The 12,683-nt window shown below is 42.5% G+C and overlaps 2 protein-coding genes across 3 annotated transcripts in view; both read left to right on the top strand.

Moving 5' to 3' along the window:
- Positions 1-12,683, top strand: part of GPR160 (G protein-coupled receptor 160) — a 305,594-nt gene that overhangs the window by 176,650 nt on the left and 116,261 nt on the right. The gene's annotated exons all lie outside the window — the stretch shown is intronic.
- Positions 4,058-12,683, top strand: part of PRKCI (protein kinase C iota) — an 84,706-nt gene continuing 76,080 nt past the window's right edge. Inside the window, exon 1 of one of the 2 annotated variants that reach the window (XM_050778268.1) lies at positions 4,058-4,404. In XM_050778268.1, the coding sequence (XP_050634225.1) occupies positions 4,304-4,404 (101 nt within the window). In that variant the 5' untranslated portion in view covers positions 4,058-4,303. Of the gene's footprint in view, positions 4,405-5,362; positions 5,796-12,683 lie in introns of those variants that run through there. The other variant, XM_050778269.1, reaches the window with a different exon arrangement.

Below are 12,683 nucleotides of genomic sequence, written 5' to 3' on the forward strand. Positions count from 1 at the left end.
TATATGCTTGCTTTCTTGTCTTGTCTTAGCTTCTTTAAAATACATAAAATTACATAAATAATTATAACAACTGTTTGGTTTGTAACATATATATGTAATATATATTACAAAAATATTAGCAATATGGGAGGGAGGAATCATTACATAGAAGTAATATTTCTATATCTCATTGGAATTAATTAGCATAAATTTGAGGTAGATCCTGATATGTTTAAAAAGTATAATCTAGGGCCGGGCATGGTGGCTCACACCTATAATCCCAGCACCTTGGAAGGCTGAGACAGGCAGATCACGAGGTCAGGAGATCAAGACCATCCTGGCTAACACAGTGAAACCCCATCTCTACTAAAAAATACAAAAAATTAGCCGGGCGTGGTGGCGGGCCCCTGTAGTCCCAGCTACTCAGGAGGCTGAGGCAGGAGAATGGCATGAACCTGAGAGGCAGAAGTTGCAGTGAGCCGAGATCATGCCACTGCACTCCAGCCTGGGCAACAGAGCGAGACTCCATCTAAAAAAAAAAAAAGTATAATCTAAGCCCTAGAGCAGTTACTAAGAAAATAACTCAAAATATGTATGTTTAGAAAGTCATTGAAGGTATTAAAATCATCCACCAGAAAATATTCATGCAAAGGGAAGCAGTAAAGAGTAATAGAGGAACAAAAAACACATGAGACATAGAAAACAAAGAGTAAAATGGTAGATGAAATTCCAGTCACATAAATACATAAAAATTAAATGAATTAAATAACTTTTTTTTTTTTTTAAGATGGAGTTTCACTCTTGTTGCCCAGGCTGGAGTGCAATGGTGCGATCTTGGCTCACTGCACCCTCTGCCTCCCAGGTTCAAGTGATTCTCCTGCTTCAGCCTCCTGAGTAGCTGGGATTACAAGTGGCCACCATCACACCGGGCTCATTTTTGTAGTAGAGATAGGGTTTCACCATATTGGCCAGGCTGGTCTCGAACTCCTGACTTCAGGTGATCCACCCCCTCCTTGGCCTCCCAAAGTGCTGGGATTACAGGTGTGAGCCACTGCACTCGGCCAAATAACTTTTGTTTGTTTGTTTGTTTGTTTGGGACAGGTTCTCACGCTGTTGCCCAGACTGGAGTGCAGTGGCGTGATCTCTGCTCACCACAACCTCTGCCTCCCGGGCTCAAGCGATTCTCCTGCCTCAGCCTCCCGAGTAGCTGGGATTACAGGCACATGCCACCACGCCCGACTAACTTTTGTATTTTTAGTAGAGACGGGGTTTCTCCATGTTGGCCAGGCTGGTCTTGAACTCCTGACCTGAAATGATCCACCCACCTCAACCTCCCAAAGTGCTGGGATTACAGGCATGAGCCACTGTGCCAGGCCAAATTAAATAACTTAACCAAAGATGGAGATTGTCAGACTGGATAATAAAACAAGTTCCAATGGTGTGATATTATATATACAGGATATACACTTTAGATTTAAAGATGCAAACAGATGGTAAGTTAATTTTTTTTTTTTTTTTTTTTGAGACGGAGTCTCTCTCCATCGCCTAGGCTGAAGTGCAGTGGGGCAATCTCGGTTCACTGCAAGCTCCGCCTTCTGGGTTCACGTCATTCTCCTGCCTCAGCCTCCCATGTAGCTGGGACTACAGGTGCCTGCCACTGCGCCCGGCTAATTTTTGTATTTTCAGTAGAGACGGGGTTTCACCATGTTAGCCAGGATGGTCTCGATCTCCTGACCTTGTGATCCGCCTGTCTCAGCCTCCCAAAGTGCTGGGATTACAGGCGTGAGCCACCGTGCCCAGCCAAAGAAAAAAAAATTTTTTTTTTTAAAGATATACTGGCTGGGCACAGTGGCTCACATCTGTAATCACAGCACTTTGAGAGGCTAAGGCAGGCGCATCACCTGAGGTCAGGAGTTTGAGACCACCCTGGCCAACATGGCAAAACCCCGGCTCTACTAAAAATACAAAAATTAGCCAGGCATGGTGGTGTGTGCCTGTAATCCTAGCTACTCAGGAGGCTGAGGCAGGAGAATCGCTTGAACCTGGGAGGTGGAGGTTGCAGTGAGCTGAGATCATGCCACTGCACTCCAGCCTGGGCAACAGAATGAGACTCCATCTCAAAAAAAAAAAGATATACCATCTAAACAGCAACCTTAAGGGAGCTGTAGTGGCTATATTACTATCAGAAAAGATAGACTTTAAAACAAAAAAATGTTATTCAGGTATGGTGGAATGCACCTGTAGTCCCAGCTACTCAGGAGGCTGTGGTGGGAGGATTGCTTGAGTCAAGAAGTTTAAGACTGTAGTGTGCTATGAGCGCATTTGTGACTAGCCACTGCACTCCAGCCTAAGCATCATAGTGAGTCTCCATCTCTAAAAAAATGAAAACAAAAAATGCTTTCCCTGATAATCACAAGTAAAGCTCCATCTTTCAGAGAAAGAAAACTTATTTATACAGTGGTATTGATGCAAATTATCAATATGTACAGATTCTCATAGCTGACAAAGTAAGCAGTAAGCCTCCTCTGGAAACAATGGTCACCTTCAAAGCATGCTATGAGGTCAATGAAGAAGGATTTTTCAAAATGCTAAGGAATCATGATCAAGAACATTTTCCATGTCTTACCTTTCATTTCTCTATACATTTTCACTCCCTATATGACATAAATTTCTTTTTCTACAGCATTACAAATTTGTCACAAGCCTGCTAAATTTTCCACTAGAAATAACGTATATTCCATAGTTAATCCCTCTGTATTAAACATGCTGATGCAGGTCTCCAATTGGTGAAAACCTGATACCAAGTTTTCAATGGGATTTTTGTTTGTCTGTTTAAGAGATGGGGTCTCACCATGTTGCTCAGGCTGGCCTTGAACTCCTGGGCTCAAGTGATCCTCCTGCCTCAGCCTCTCAAAGGCTGGGACTACAGGCATGTAGCCCTTTGCCTGACTCAAGGGGAATTTTTAGTAAGAGTATATAATCCAAGTCTGTAGCAGTTGGAGGATGTCGTACCACGCTAAAATGTCACACATAACTGATGACTCAGTCCCCCAAGCCTATTTTATCATCGTAAAGAAAGCTATTTCTTTGATTATTCCAACTCGTTCAGCACCAGGACTGCTGTAGGGGCTGGATTCATGCTACCTGTAGTTGCAGTGTAAATTATGTGTCAGAGCCAACATCCTAGGAAAGTCAGAGACTAGGTTACAAGGACGATTCTTTCTAATCCTTGGTAAGCCAGTTTTTAACAGAATGAAATGCTCTTGGATTGACTGACTTGATTGGGTAAGTATTCATTATGCTCTTGTTCCATGCAAGGGCAGTCTACAAGGGCCTAGATATGGGGGCCCCCAAATAAGAAAAATCGGTTTTTCATCCTATCTTCTGGTTGACTTTCTTCCTTTATTATATTTGTTACATATGTTATTAAATTATTTCCATAAAAGAGGTTACGCTGAGCAGGTAACCAAATTCTTGTTCCCCAAAAAGACATGTATAATTTAGACGATTTATGCAATTAGAAGATGGGAGACTTAATCAGATAATAAAGTCTAGAACGTGAGAAAGCCCAGTCATTTCCAGGACCTTCAGATGCCCAAGCTGGATCCAGGTTTTCCACCCCAACAGCTCCAGGGAGCACGCTGGAGAGAGAGACTTCACCAACGGGAAGGCGCGGAACCCTACGCGCAAGGAACCTCAAGTCCCAGAATGCCATGAGGACTCCAAATCCCAGAAACCTGCACGCAAATCTATCCCGGGTGCCAAGTCGGCCGACCGCAGGCGTGACCAAGTTGCGAGGCTAGGGTGAGGTGTCGTAGAATTTGTCCCTACCATTGTTCCTCCAGGGAAGAGACTTTAGTGATCTAGAGCTGGTCATTGTCTCTTTCACAGCTCGCGTGAAAGCACCCCTCCTGGCCTGTTTGATGCCATAAGCAGCGTCTCCCATTCCCTCTGTCTCCTTTCTCTGCCCCCGTAAGGATGGTTCAGCCCGGCATTGAGGCTCCTTGAGCTGGCTAGATGGTTGCGCCCGCCCTACCCCGGAATGTGGGCCTTTGGAGCGAGCGAAGTGGGAGGGACCGACGCAGGAGGTGTCCTGGGCCCGGGCGGCTGTAGAGGCGGCGGCGCCTACGGGGAGTGGGAGGAGCCGCGCGGTTCCGGCTGCTCCGGCGAGGCGACCCTTGGGTCGGCGCTGCGGGCGAGGTGGGCAGGTAGGTGGGCTGACGGCCGCGGCTCTCCGACAGGCGCGGGCGGCGGAGTCCCCCACGGGGTCCGGAGCGCCCCCCCGCACCCCCGGCCTCCAGTGTTGAGGCGGGGGAGTGAGGAGATGCCGACTCAGAGGGACAGCAGCACCATGTCCCACACGGTCGCAGGCGGCGGCAGCGGGGACCATTCCCACCAGGTCCGGGTGAAAGCCTACTACCGCGGGTGAGTGTCCTGGGGCAGGGCGGTGGGCGGGAGGGGACAGGCCGGCTCCACTCGGCATGGAGGAGGGGAGGGTGAGGGGCTGGAGGTGTTGTAGGCGGGTTGGGCTGGGCGGGCGGGCGGCTCCGGTGACTCAGGGCGAATGACGAAGTGATGGGGGTGGGGGCGAAGCAAGGGGACGCAGGACTGGAGGGGTACCCAGGTATGGCAGTGCGGGGACCCAAGGGGCCAGAGTAGGGTCCGAGGAGGAACCTAAGGGATAGAGTAGGTGCACCTGGTGTGGACGAGAGACTCGTCTACTGAGAGCTTTGTAGTGGCCTTGCATCCTTAAGTCTGGGTGTATTTGGGGTTGCGAGTTGAGGATTCCAAGCGGTGCTTTAGTTAACTCTGTTTGCTGTGGGGATAGAAAACGGGACTACTTCAGTTAGCTGGCCGTTTTGATTACCAGCAGGCCTAACGCCTCTTGTTCTCTTAGATATATCTTCATCCCCGTTGTGTTCACGTAGTGTATCTGCACTGCCAGTATATTAGACATAGGGGTTGTATTTAAGAATCAAGTCGATGCGTTTTCAGGGACGTGCAGTGGGTACTTATGTCTCGTCAAGATTAAGTTGCATGTGTGTAAATCAAAATTTTGTGAGCCTTTCTTTCTCGGTGTTGTTTCAACGACTACCCGATAGGGTGAGATACTGCAAAGTGAGACTAGCCTAGTTGCAGTTTTAAATTCTCTGATCTTCACTCTTACTATGGTTACAAGAAAAAACCCAGTTTTGAGTTCATTGTGTTAAATCATTTTCTGTCAGTGACGCAAAGTGTCCCCTTCCTTTAAATTCAGTTGTGGTTTGAATTTTTTTTTTTTTTTTTTTGAGATAATTATGTTTAGGAGCATTAGAAATGTGAAATGTTAGTGTGACCATAAAGGTTTGAGACTGAGAAGTCACAAAAAACCCAGCTACTTTGACTTGCCTTACTGCTTGTCCAGGTAGAAGTAAATTGCTTTAAAAAACTCAAGCAGTGGTAGGTTGAAATTGTAGTGCATACTTTTACATTCCTGAGAGGATCAGTGAAGATAGCAAACTCTCAAACTGCCTCTCTTGTTTTGATTTCAAAGAAAATCTAAGCCCCTAAATGTTGTGTTGATTTGATGTAAGGACTTACTAGTTTGCTGCCATGAAGCCTCTGGCCTCTGTTTATTGTTAGCCTGACTGTATGCAGGAGTAGTTTATTGGAGTTATATAGGACAGTATGATACCTTTGTGTTTAAACAGGTAAAATTGAATAAGGAGATTTTGATTTTAAATCAGTACCAAGAAATCTGTGTATATTTTTTTAAAGTTTGTAGTTGTCACAAGAACTGTTTTGACTTGAGGATGGTCAGCCATGAACTTTGCAAGGTGAGAAAAAAGCTTCCTTTGCTTTTTTTAAAAACCCTTGTAATTTGATGAATGAGATGTTTCACTTTATTTTATTTTGTTTTTGTTTGTTGGTTTTTGAGACAGGGTCTTACCCTGTTACCCATGCTGGAGTGCAGTGGCATGATCTTGGCTCACTGCACCCTCTGCCTCCTGGGTTCAAGCAGTTCACTTGCCTTAGCCTCCCCAGTAGCTGGTATTACAGGCATGCGCCACCACACCGGGCTAATTTTTGTATTTTTAGTAGAGACGGGGTTTCATCATGTTGGCCAGGCTTGTCTTGATCTCCTGGCCTCAAATGATGCGCTCGCCTCGGCCTCCCAAAGTGCTGGGATTACAGGCATGAGCCACTGCGCCTGGCCCTAAGGCTTTCAGTAAATTCTTGGCTTATTAAATTGAGATCATCTTCTCCAATGAGTCTATGAAAGGTAAGAAATTAGTGCTTCTTTCTATTTTCCCATTTATATTAGTTTGACACATGTAAATAGGCCTAGTTAGTAAATGAAAATCGTTGTAAACTTCTCCTTTGAGAAGAAATCAAAGTCTTGCTGTACTTCATGAATTTAGATAGCAAATTATCTTAGCTTATTGCTCCAGTTATTAAAAAGAAGAGAATAAGGACATACAGCTTCTGTAGTGTTTGACTAAAAATTTTCGAAGACATTCAAGGTAACATTGTCTTCTAAAATCTGTGAAATTTTGCTGAGGCACAGATAACCTCTTGCCCATTGTATACTGGTCTTTGTTCAGTGAAAGCTTTCTAATGGTACCTTCATTTCAAGCCTCATTTAAAGACAGTATCAGCACTCTAAATTGTACCAAATTTCTGTCCTCTGAAATTAGATCTGTTAAGATTATGTGTTTGTATAGTCTAAACTGATGATTGTGGTATTACATAGTCAGCTGCTCATTAATATAGATGAAGCTAAAATGAGTCACGGACAAGGATAGTTAATAAACAGGTTGGCTAACTAGAACACCTACCTGATTTTAAAATAGAAAATGCTTCCTTTATTCCAAGAAATGTAAGAACATTCTGCATTTGAAAAAGTTTTCTTTTCTCTCCAATCTTCTGAAGGGCCATTATTACATAGCATTTCCTCTATCCCTCTACCCTTTTCTTTCTTTCTTTCTTTTTTATATAGAGACAAGTTCTCACTGTGTTGCCCAGGCTGATCTCAAACTCCTGGGCTCAAGTGATCCTCCTGCCTCACCCTCTCAAAGTGCTGGGATTACAGGTGTGAGCCACCGTACCTGGCTCCACTACCCTTTTCTAACAATATTTCCTTCCAGTGAATGTTGACTCATTTAATAGCCAGCATTTTTTAGTGAATAAATTGCCCTCTCTTTTCAAAGGTGTGTATAGTGTTATTCTGTTAAGCTTGATCTCAGTGAAAACGTGTTATCTCTAGATCAAATAACATTTAATTTTTTTCTAGTTTTTATTTTTATTTTATTTTATTTATTTATTTTTTTGGAGATGGAGTCTCGCTCTGTCGCCCGGGCTGGAGTGCAGTGGCGTGATCTCAGCTCATTGCAAACTCCATCTCCCAGGTTCAAGAGATTCTCCTGCCTCTGCCTCCTGAGTAGCTGGGACTACAGGCGTGCGCCACCACGCCCAGCTAATTTTTGTGTTTTAGTAGAGACGGGTTTTCACCATGTTCGCCAGGTTGGTCTCGAACTCCTGACCTCAAGTGATCTGCCCGCCTCGGTCTCCCAAAGTTCTGGGATTACAGGCATGAACCATCTTGCCCAACCAATTTATATCTAATTTTTAAGCAAGAGATTAATAGCACTGAAAATTCAATTTTATTGGACACCACATCTTAGTTAGATGCCTTTCTCATGGCCTGCACTCGTCGTTTCCTAGCAAGGAAGGTTTCCAGTGAGGGGCCTTCAATTATTACCTAGTGTTATTAGTTTGGAGGAAGAGAAACAGGTTTTGCTAATTAGTGATAAACTGTCAATGTATGTGCTTATCCTTATATAAAATTAATTGAAATTATGGGATAGACTTTACCAAGGCAACATCTGGACTGCTCGTATCTTTACATTATATGTGTATGGAAATTTTTGCAGAAAGCTTGTAAAAGTTCTTTTTAAACCACTGCTGCCAAGCAGTAATAACAATACAGAGGATTCCTTCTGTGCACATCTAGAAATAAAAGATTGTTAACTCTTTGCATATTTGGAATAGCTGCTTCAGTGAAGAAGTATGTAGAGTTTTTCTTACTGTGAACAAGTCTTGGCAAGACTTGTTTTTGAAAGAAATGCAAGATTATTTTAGAAACATACTTTAGTAATGGTTCTGAGGAAATACAAGTAGTATCTTGAGGGTTGGGGGGATGTTAGCTGATTGGTCTTGGAGCTTCAGCCATGGCACCTAACCCTAGGGCAGCTTATCCATAGCTTGGCCAGAGAGAGAAAAAAATAGAGCATGCTAGCCTGGTGCCAAAAAACCAAAACCAAACACAAAAAACCCTCAGAAATTTGAATGAGATAATATGGAGATAAAATTGGTCAGCACTGGGAACTGAAGCTGGAGTTGCAGAGAGAGTCTGATGAGGCCAGAACTGACAATGTGCAAATGAAAGTTGTGAAGAAGCAGAAACTGAGGAAGCAAAGGAGAAAGAAGCAACTCTGTATAGAAAAATTCTCCCCAGAGGTCCTTAGTTCATGATGGCTTTTGAATGCAACTCCCACCCCCCTTTTACAATTTTAGTGTCTGTTGTTTTTTTTTTATGATTGAAATGTGCCTACTTTAAACATGAATTTTAAAAATTCCGATCTTGCTTAAGATTTCAAATATTACCAGAGATTATTCAAACTGAGTTTAGTAAATATTGTTGAACATCTGTAATCCAGGCACATGATGCTGTCGTAGCGCAGAGAATGCAGAGATAGGTAAGGCTCTGCCTTTAAGGAACTAAGAGACTTGCGGAGGGAAAGACATGAGTTACAATAGAAACAATTAAATTTGAAGTACGTATGTAAGGTATTTGCAGGAATGGATATTGGGGAGGAGTTTGGGATGATGGAAACCTCCCTGGAGGAAATGTCTGAGGCTTTTAAAGGATAACTAGGAGTTTGCCTGGTGAATAATGATGTTAGATGGGTGTTATAGGCATTAAACAACCACTAAGTTTGGAGAATTAAGATCAGTTTGGTTGTTAGTCTCATATTCATTCCTTATTAGGATATAAAGTATGAAGTAGGCACTGGTGAGAGATGAGGCCAAGAAAGTTCATAGGGGCTAGATTGTGAAGACACTTGAATGTCATACTGCAGAGTTCAGACTTTTTCTCATTGATGAAAATTTTAAGTAAGAGAAATACATAATCAGATTTCCATTTTAGAAAAATAACACTTGAAATCAGTATGGGAGATGGATTGGTGATGGGTGAAACTGATTTGGAGGCTTTTGAAGTAGTCCAGGTGAGAGATTTTTTTTTTTTTTTTTTTTTTTTGAGACAGAGTCTCGCTCTGTTGCCCAGGCTGGAGTGCAGTGGCCGAATCTCATCCCACTGCAAGCTCCGTCTCCCAGGTTCACGCCATTCTCCTGCCTCAGCCTCCCGAGTAGCTGGGACTACAGGTGCCCACCACCTCGCCCAGCTAGTTTTTTGTATTTTTTAGTAGAGACGGGGTTTCACCATGTTAGCCAGGATGGTCTCAATCTCCTGACCTCGTGATCCGTCCGTCTCGGCCTCCCAAAGTGCTGGGATTACAGGCTTGAGCCACTGCACCCGGCCCAGGTGAGAGATTTTAAGGAGAGAGAAAAAAGTATATGGATTCAGTGGAAATTTTAAGGGGTAGTATCAGTAGAATTAAAGGTAGTCTTATGGGGGTGACGGGAGTTGGGCAATCATAGGTTTCTTGTTTAAGAGAGACTGGGGAATGTGGAAGAGATCTGTGGGAGAAGTTAATTTATTGGCTGAAACAGTTCCCTGAATTTTGAGTTCGAGGTGCTTATGAGGTATTCAGGAGGAAATGTCAGAAAGAACGGAACAATTATTTATTGTCTGTCTGCTCTATGTTGCAAGCACTGTGCTTGACAGCTAACCTATGTAGGAATGTGACTGAGAATGATAATAGAAACAAAAATGACACCAGTGGCCAAATACAGATCACAAAGGCAAGGCACTAAAACTAAATATTAAAAATACAGAAATACAGAAAGAGGCTGGGTGCGGTGGTTCATGCCTGTAATCCCAACATTTTGGGAGGTCATGGTAGGTGAATCACTTGAGCGCAGGAGTTGGAGACCAGCCTGGGCTGAATGGGGTGAAACCCTATCTCTACAAAAAAATTAGCCTGTTATCCTAGCTACTTGGAGGGTGAGGTGGGAGAATCACCCGAGGCCAGGAAGTCAAGGCTGCAGTGAGCTGTGATTGCACCACTGCACTCCAGCCTGGGCAACAGATTAAGACCCTGTCTCAAAAAAAAAATTTTTATATATACACACACACACACATAAAGTTCCCCTGTAGTCTCTCACTCCCACCTTATTTTATTTTATTAGTTCATTTTTATATATTTAAAGGGTACAAGTGCAAATTTCTTTCTTTCTTACATGCTTATATCATGTAGCGGTGAAGTCTGGTCACTTAGTGTACCCATCACCTGAACAGTAAACAGTAAAACCTAGAAAATTACCTGTACCCGATAGGTATTTTTCAACCCTCATGCCCCTCCCACCTTTTGTAGTCTCCAATGTCTGTTATTCCCTCTTTATGTCCATGTGTGTCTTTTGTTTAGCTCTTGCTTATAAGAGATTATGTTGTATCCGGCTTTCTGTTTCTGATTTTTTTCACTAGGGATAATGGCCTTCAATTCTATCCATGCTGGTCTAGAAGACGTGATTTCATTCTTTTTTATGGCTGTCTCGCTCCCACTTTCTAGAGGTAGCCATCGTTAACAGTTTGGGATATTCCATATCATATCGGTATATTTATAAGTATAGATATATATGTGCATACACACACATAGACATACCCTTTCATTTTTCCAATAAATGAGTTCATATTTCCACACATGCATCTGCAACTTGATTTAAAAAATCATGGTCATCTTTCCATGCCAGGATAGACAGACCTCTTTAAAGTTGGTAATATAGTGTTCTACAATTGTTGTTGTTGTTGTTGTTTTAAGAGACAGAGTCTGATTCTGTTGCCTACGCTGGAGTGCAGTGGCATGATCTAGGTCCTTTGCAGCCTCAACCACCTTGTCCTCCCACCTTAGCCTCCTGAGTAGCTGGGATTACGGTGCATACCACTAGGCTCAGCTAATTTTTTTTTTGTATTTTGTAGAGACAGGGCTGGTCTCCAACTCCTGTGCTCAAGTGATTCTCCTGCCTCGGCCTCTCAGGGTGTAGGAATTACAGGCATGAGCCATTGCACCCAGCCACCATAATATGTTTAATCTTTTTTCGGGTTGATGAACATTTAAAGTTGTCTTCATCAACTCACTATTTCAAATAATGTTGAAGGAATCTCCTTATATTTAGTATATATTCTTGCAAATATAGTCAAAGATATGCCTATCTCAAAATTTGATATTGTTTCCCAAAAGAGCTTAATTTACATTCTTAACAGCAGGACTAGTGAAACTTCTTCCTTATATTCCCATTGCATGTTATCTGTCTTTTAAATTTTTGACTGTCGGATTGGCAAAAAAATGGTAACTTATTTTTACAAGTATCTTTTATATATTAATGATAATTTATATTTCTTCTGGATTGTTTATTCCTATTTTACCCATTTGCTGTTGTATTATTTTTCTTATTAATTTGTTGACAGGACATTGACATTTTGTTAAATTTGCCAGCATTTCCCCAATCTGTTGCTAGTCTGGAGTTTTTTGTTTTTATTTAATCAAATCTGCCCTTTTTAAGAATTTCCTTGATAGTTTCTGGACTTGCTGTCTTAGGTAGATATTTTTCATTTAAAAATATTCTATTTTTCTTCTATTATGCAACTTTTTTTTTTTTTTTTGAGACAGAGTCTCGCTTTGTTTCCCAGGGTGGAACCCAGTGGTGTGATCTCGTCTTACTGCAACCTTTGCCTCTTGGGTTCTAACAATCCTCCTGCCTCAGCCTCCTAAGTAGCTAGGATTATAGGTGCACACCACAACACCCACGCCACAACACCCAGCTAATTTTTGTTTGTTTTTTGAGACAGTGTCTTGCTCTGTCGCCCAAGCTGGTGTGCAGTGGCATGATCCTGGCTCACTGCAGCCTCTGCCTCCTGGGTTCAAGTGATTCTCCTGCCTCAGCCTCCCAAGTAGCTAGGATTACAGGCATGTGCCACCATGCCTGGCTAATTTTTGTATTTTTAGTAGAGACAGGGTTTTGCCATATTGGCCAGGCTGGTCCCAAACTCGTGACCTCAAGTGACTCACCTGCCTTGGCCTCTCTAAGTGCTGGGATTGTAGGTGTGAGCCACTGTGCCTGACCTATTATGAAACTTTTAAAGTGATTATCTTTTCAGTGAATCTGGTATTTTGGGGTTTAGTCATTTATAAGGTACTGACACAACTTTTTATTTTTCAAAATTTATTCTAATACCATTATTGGACAGATTGTCCTTTTATCACTGATTTGAAATGGTAACTCTGTTATATACTAAATTTCACAATGTGCATAGGTACTTTCTGTTGTTTCATTGATTTTAGGGGAGAGATCTATTTTTGCACATACCACTATTGGTTTAATTATTGTAGTATTATAGTTAACTTTGATATATGTTATGGAATGGCTTGATTCATTACTTAATTTTTTTCTTTTTTTTTTGAGATGGAGTCTTGCTCTGTCATCCAGGCTGGAGTACAGTGGCATGATCTTGGCTTACTGCAACCTCTGCCTCCCGGGTTCAA

The sequence above is a fragment of the Macaca thibetana genome, chromosome 2 (genome assembly GCF_024542745.1).
Source record: "Macaca thibetana thibetana isolate TM-01 chromosome 2, ASM2454274v1, whole genome shotgun sequence".
Lineage (NCBI taxonomy): Eukaryota > Metazoa > Chordata > Mammalia > Primates > Cercopithecidae > Macaca > Macaca thibetana.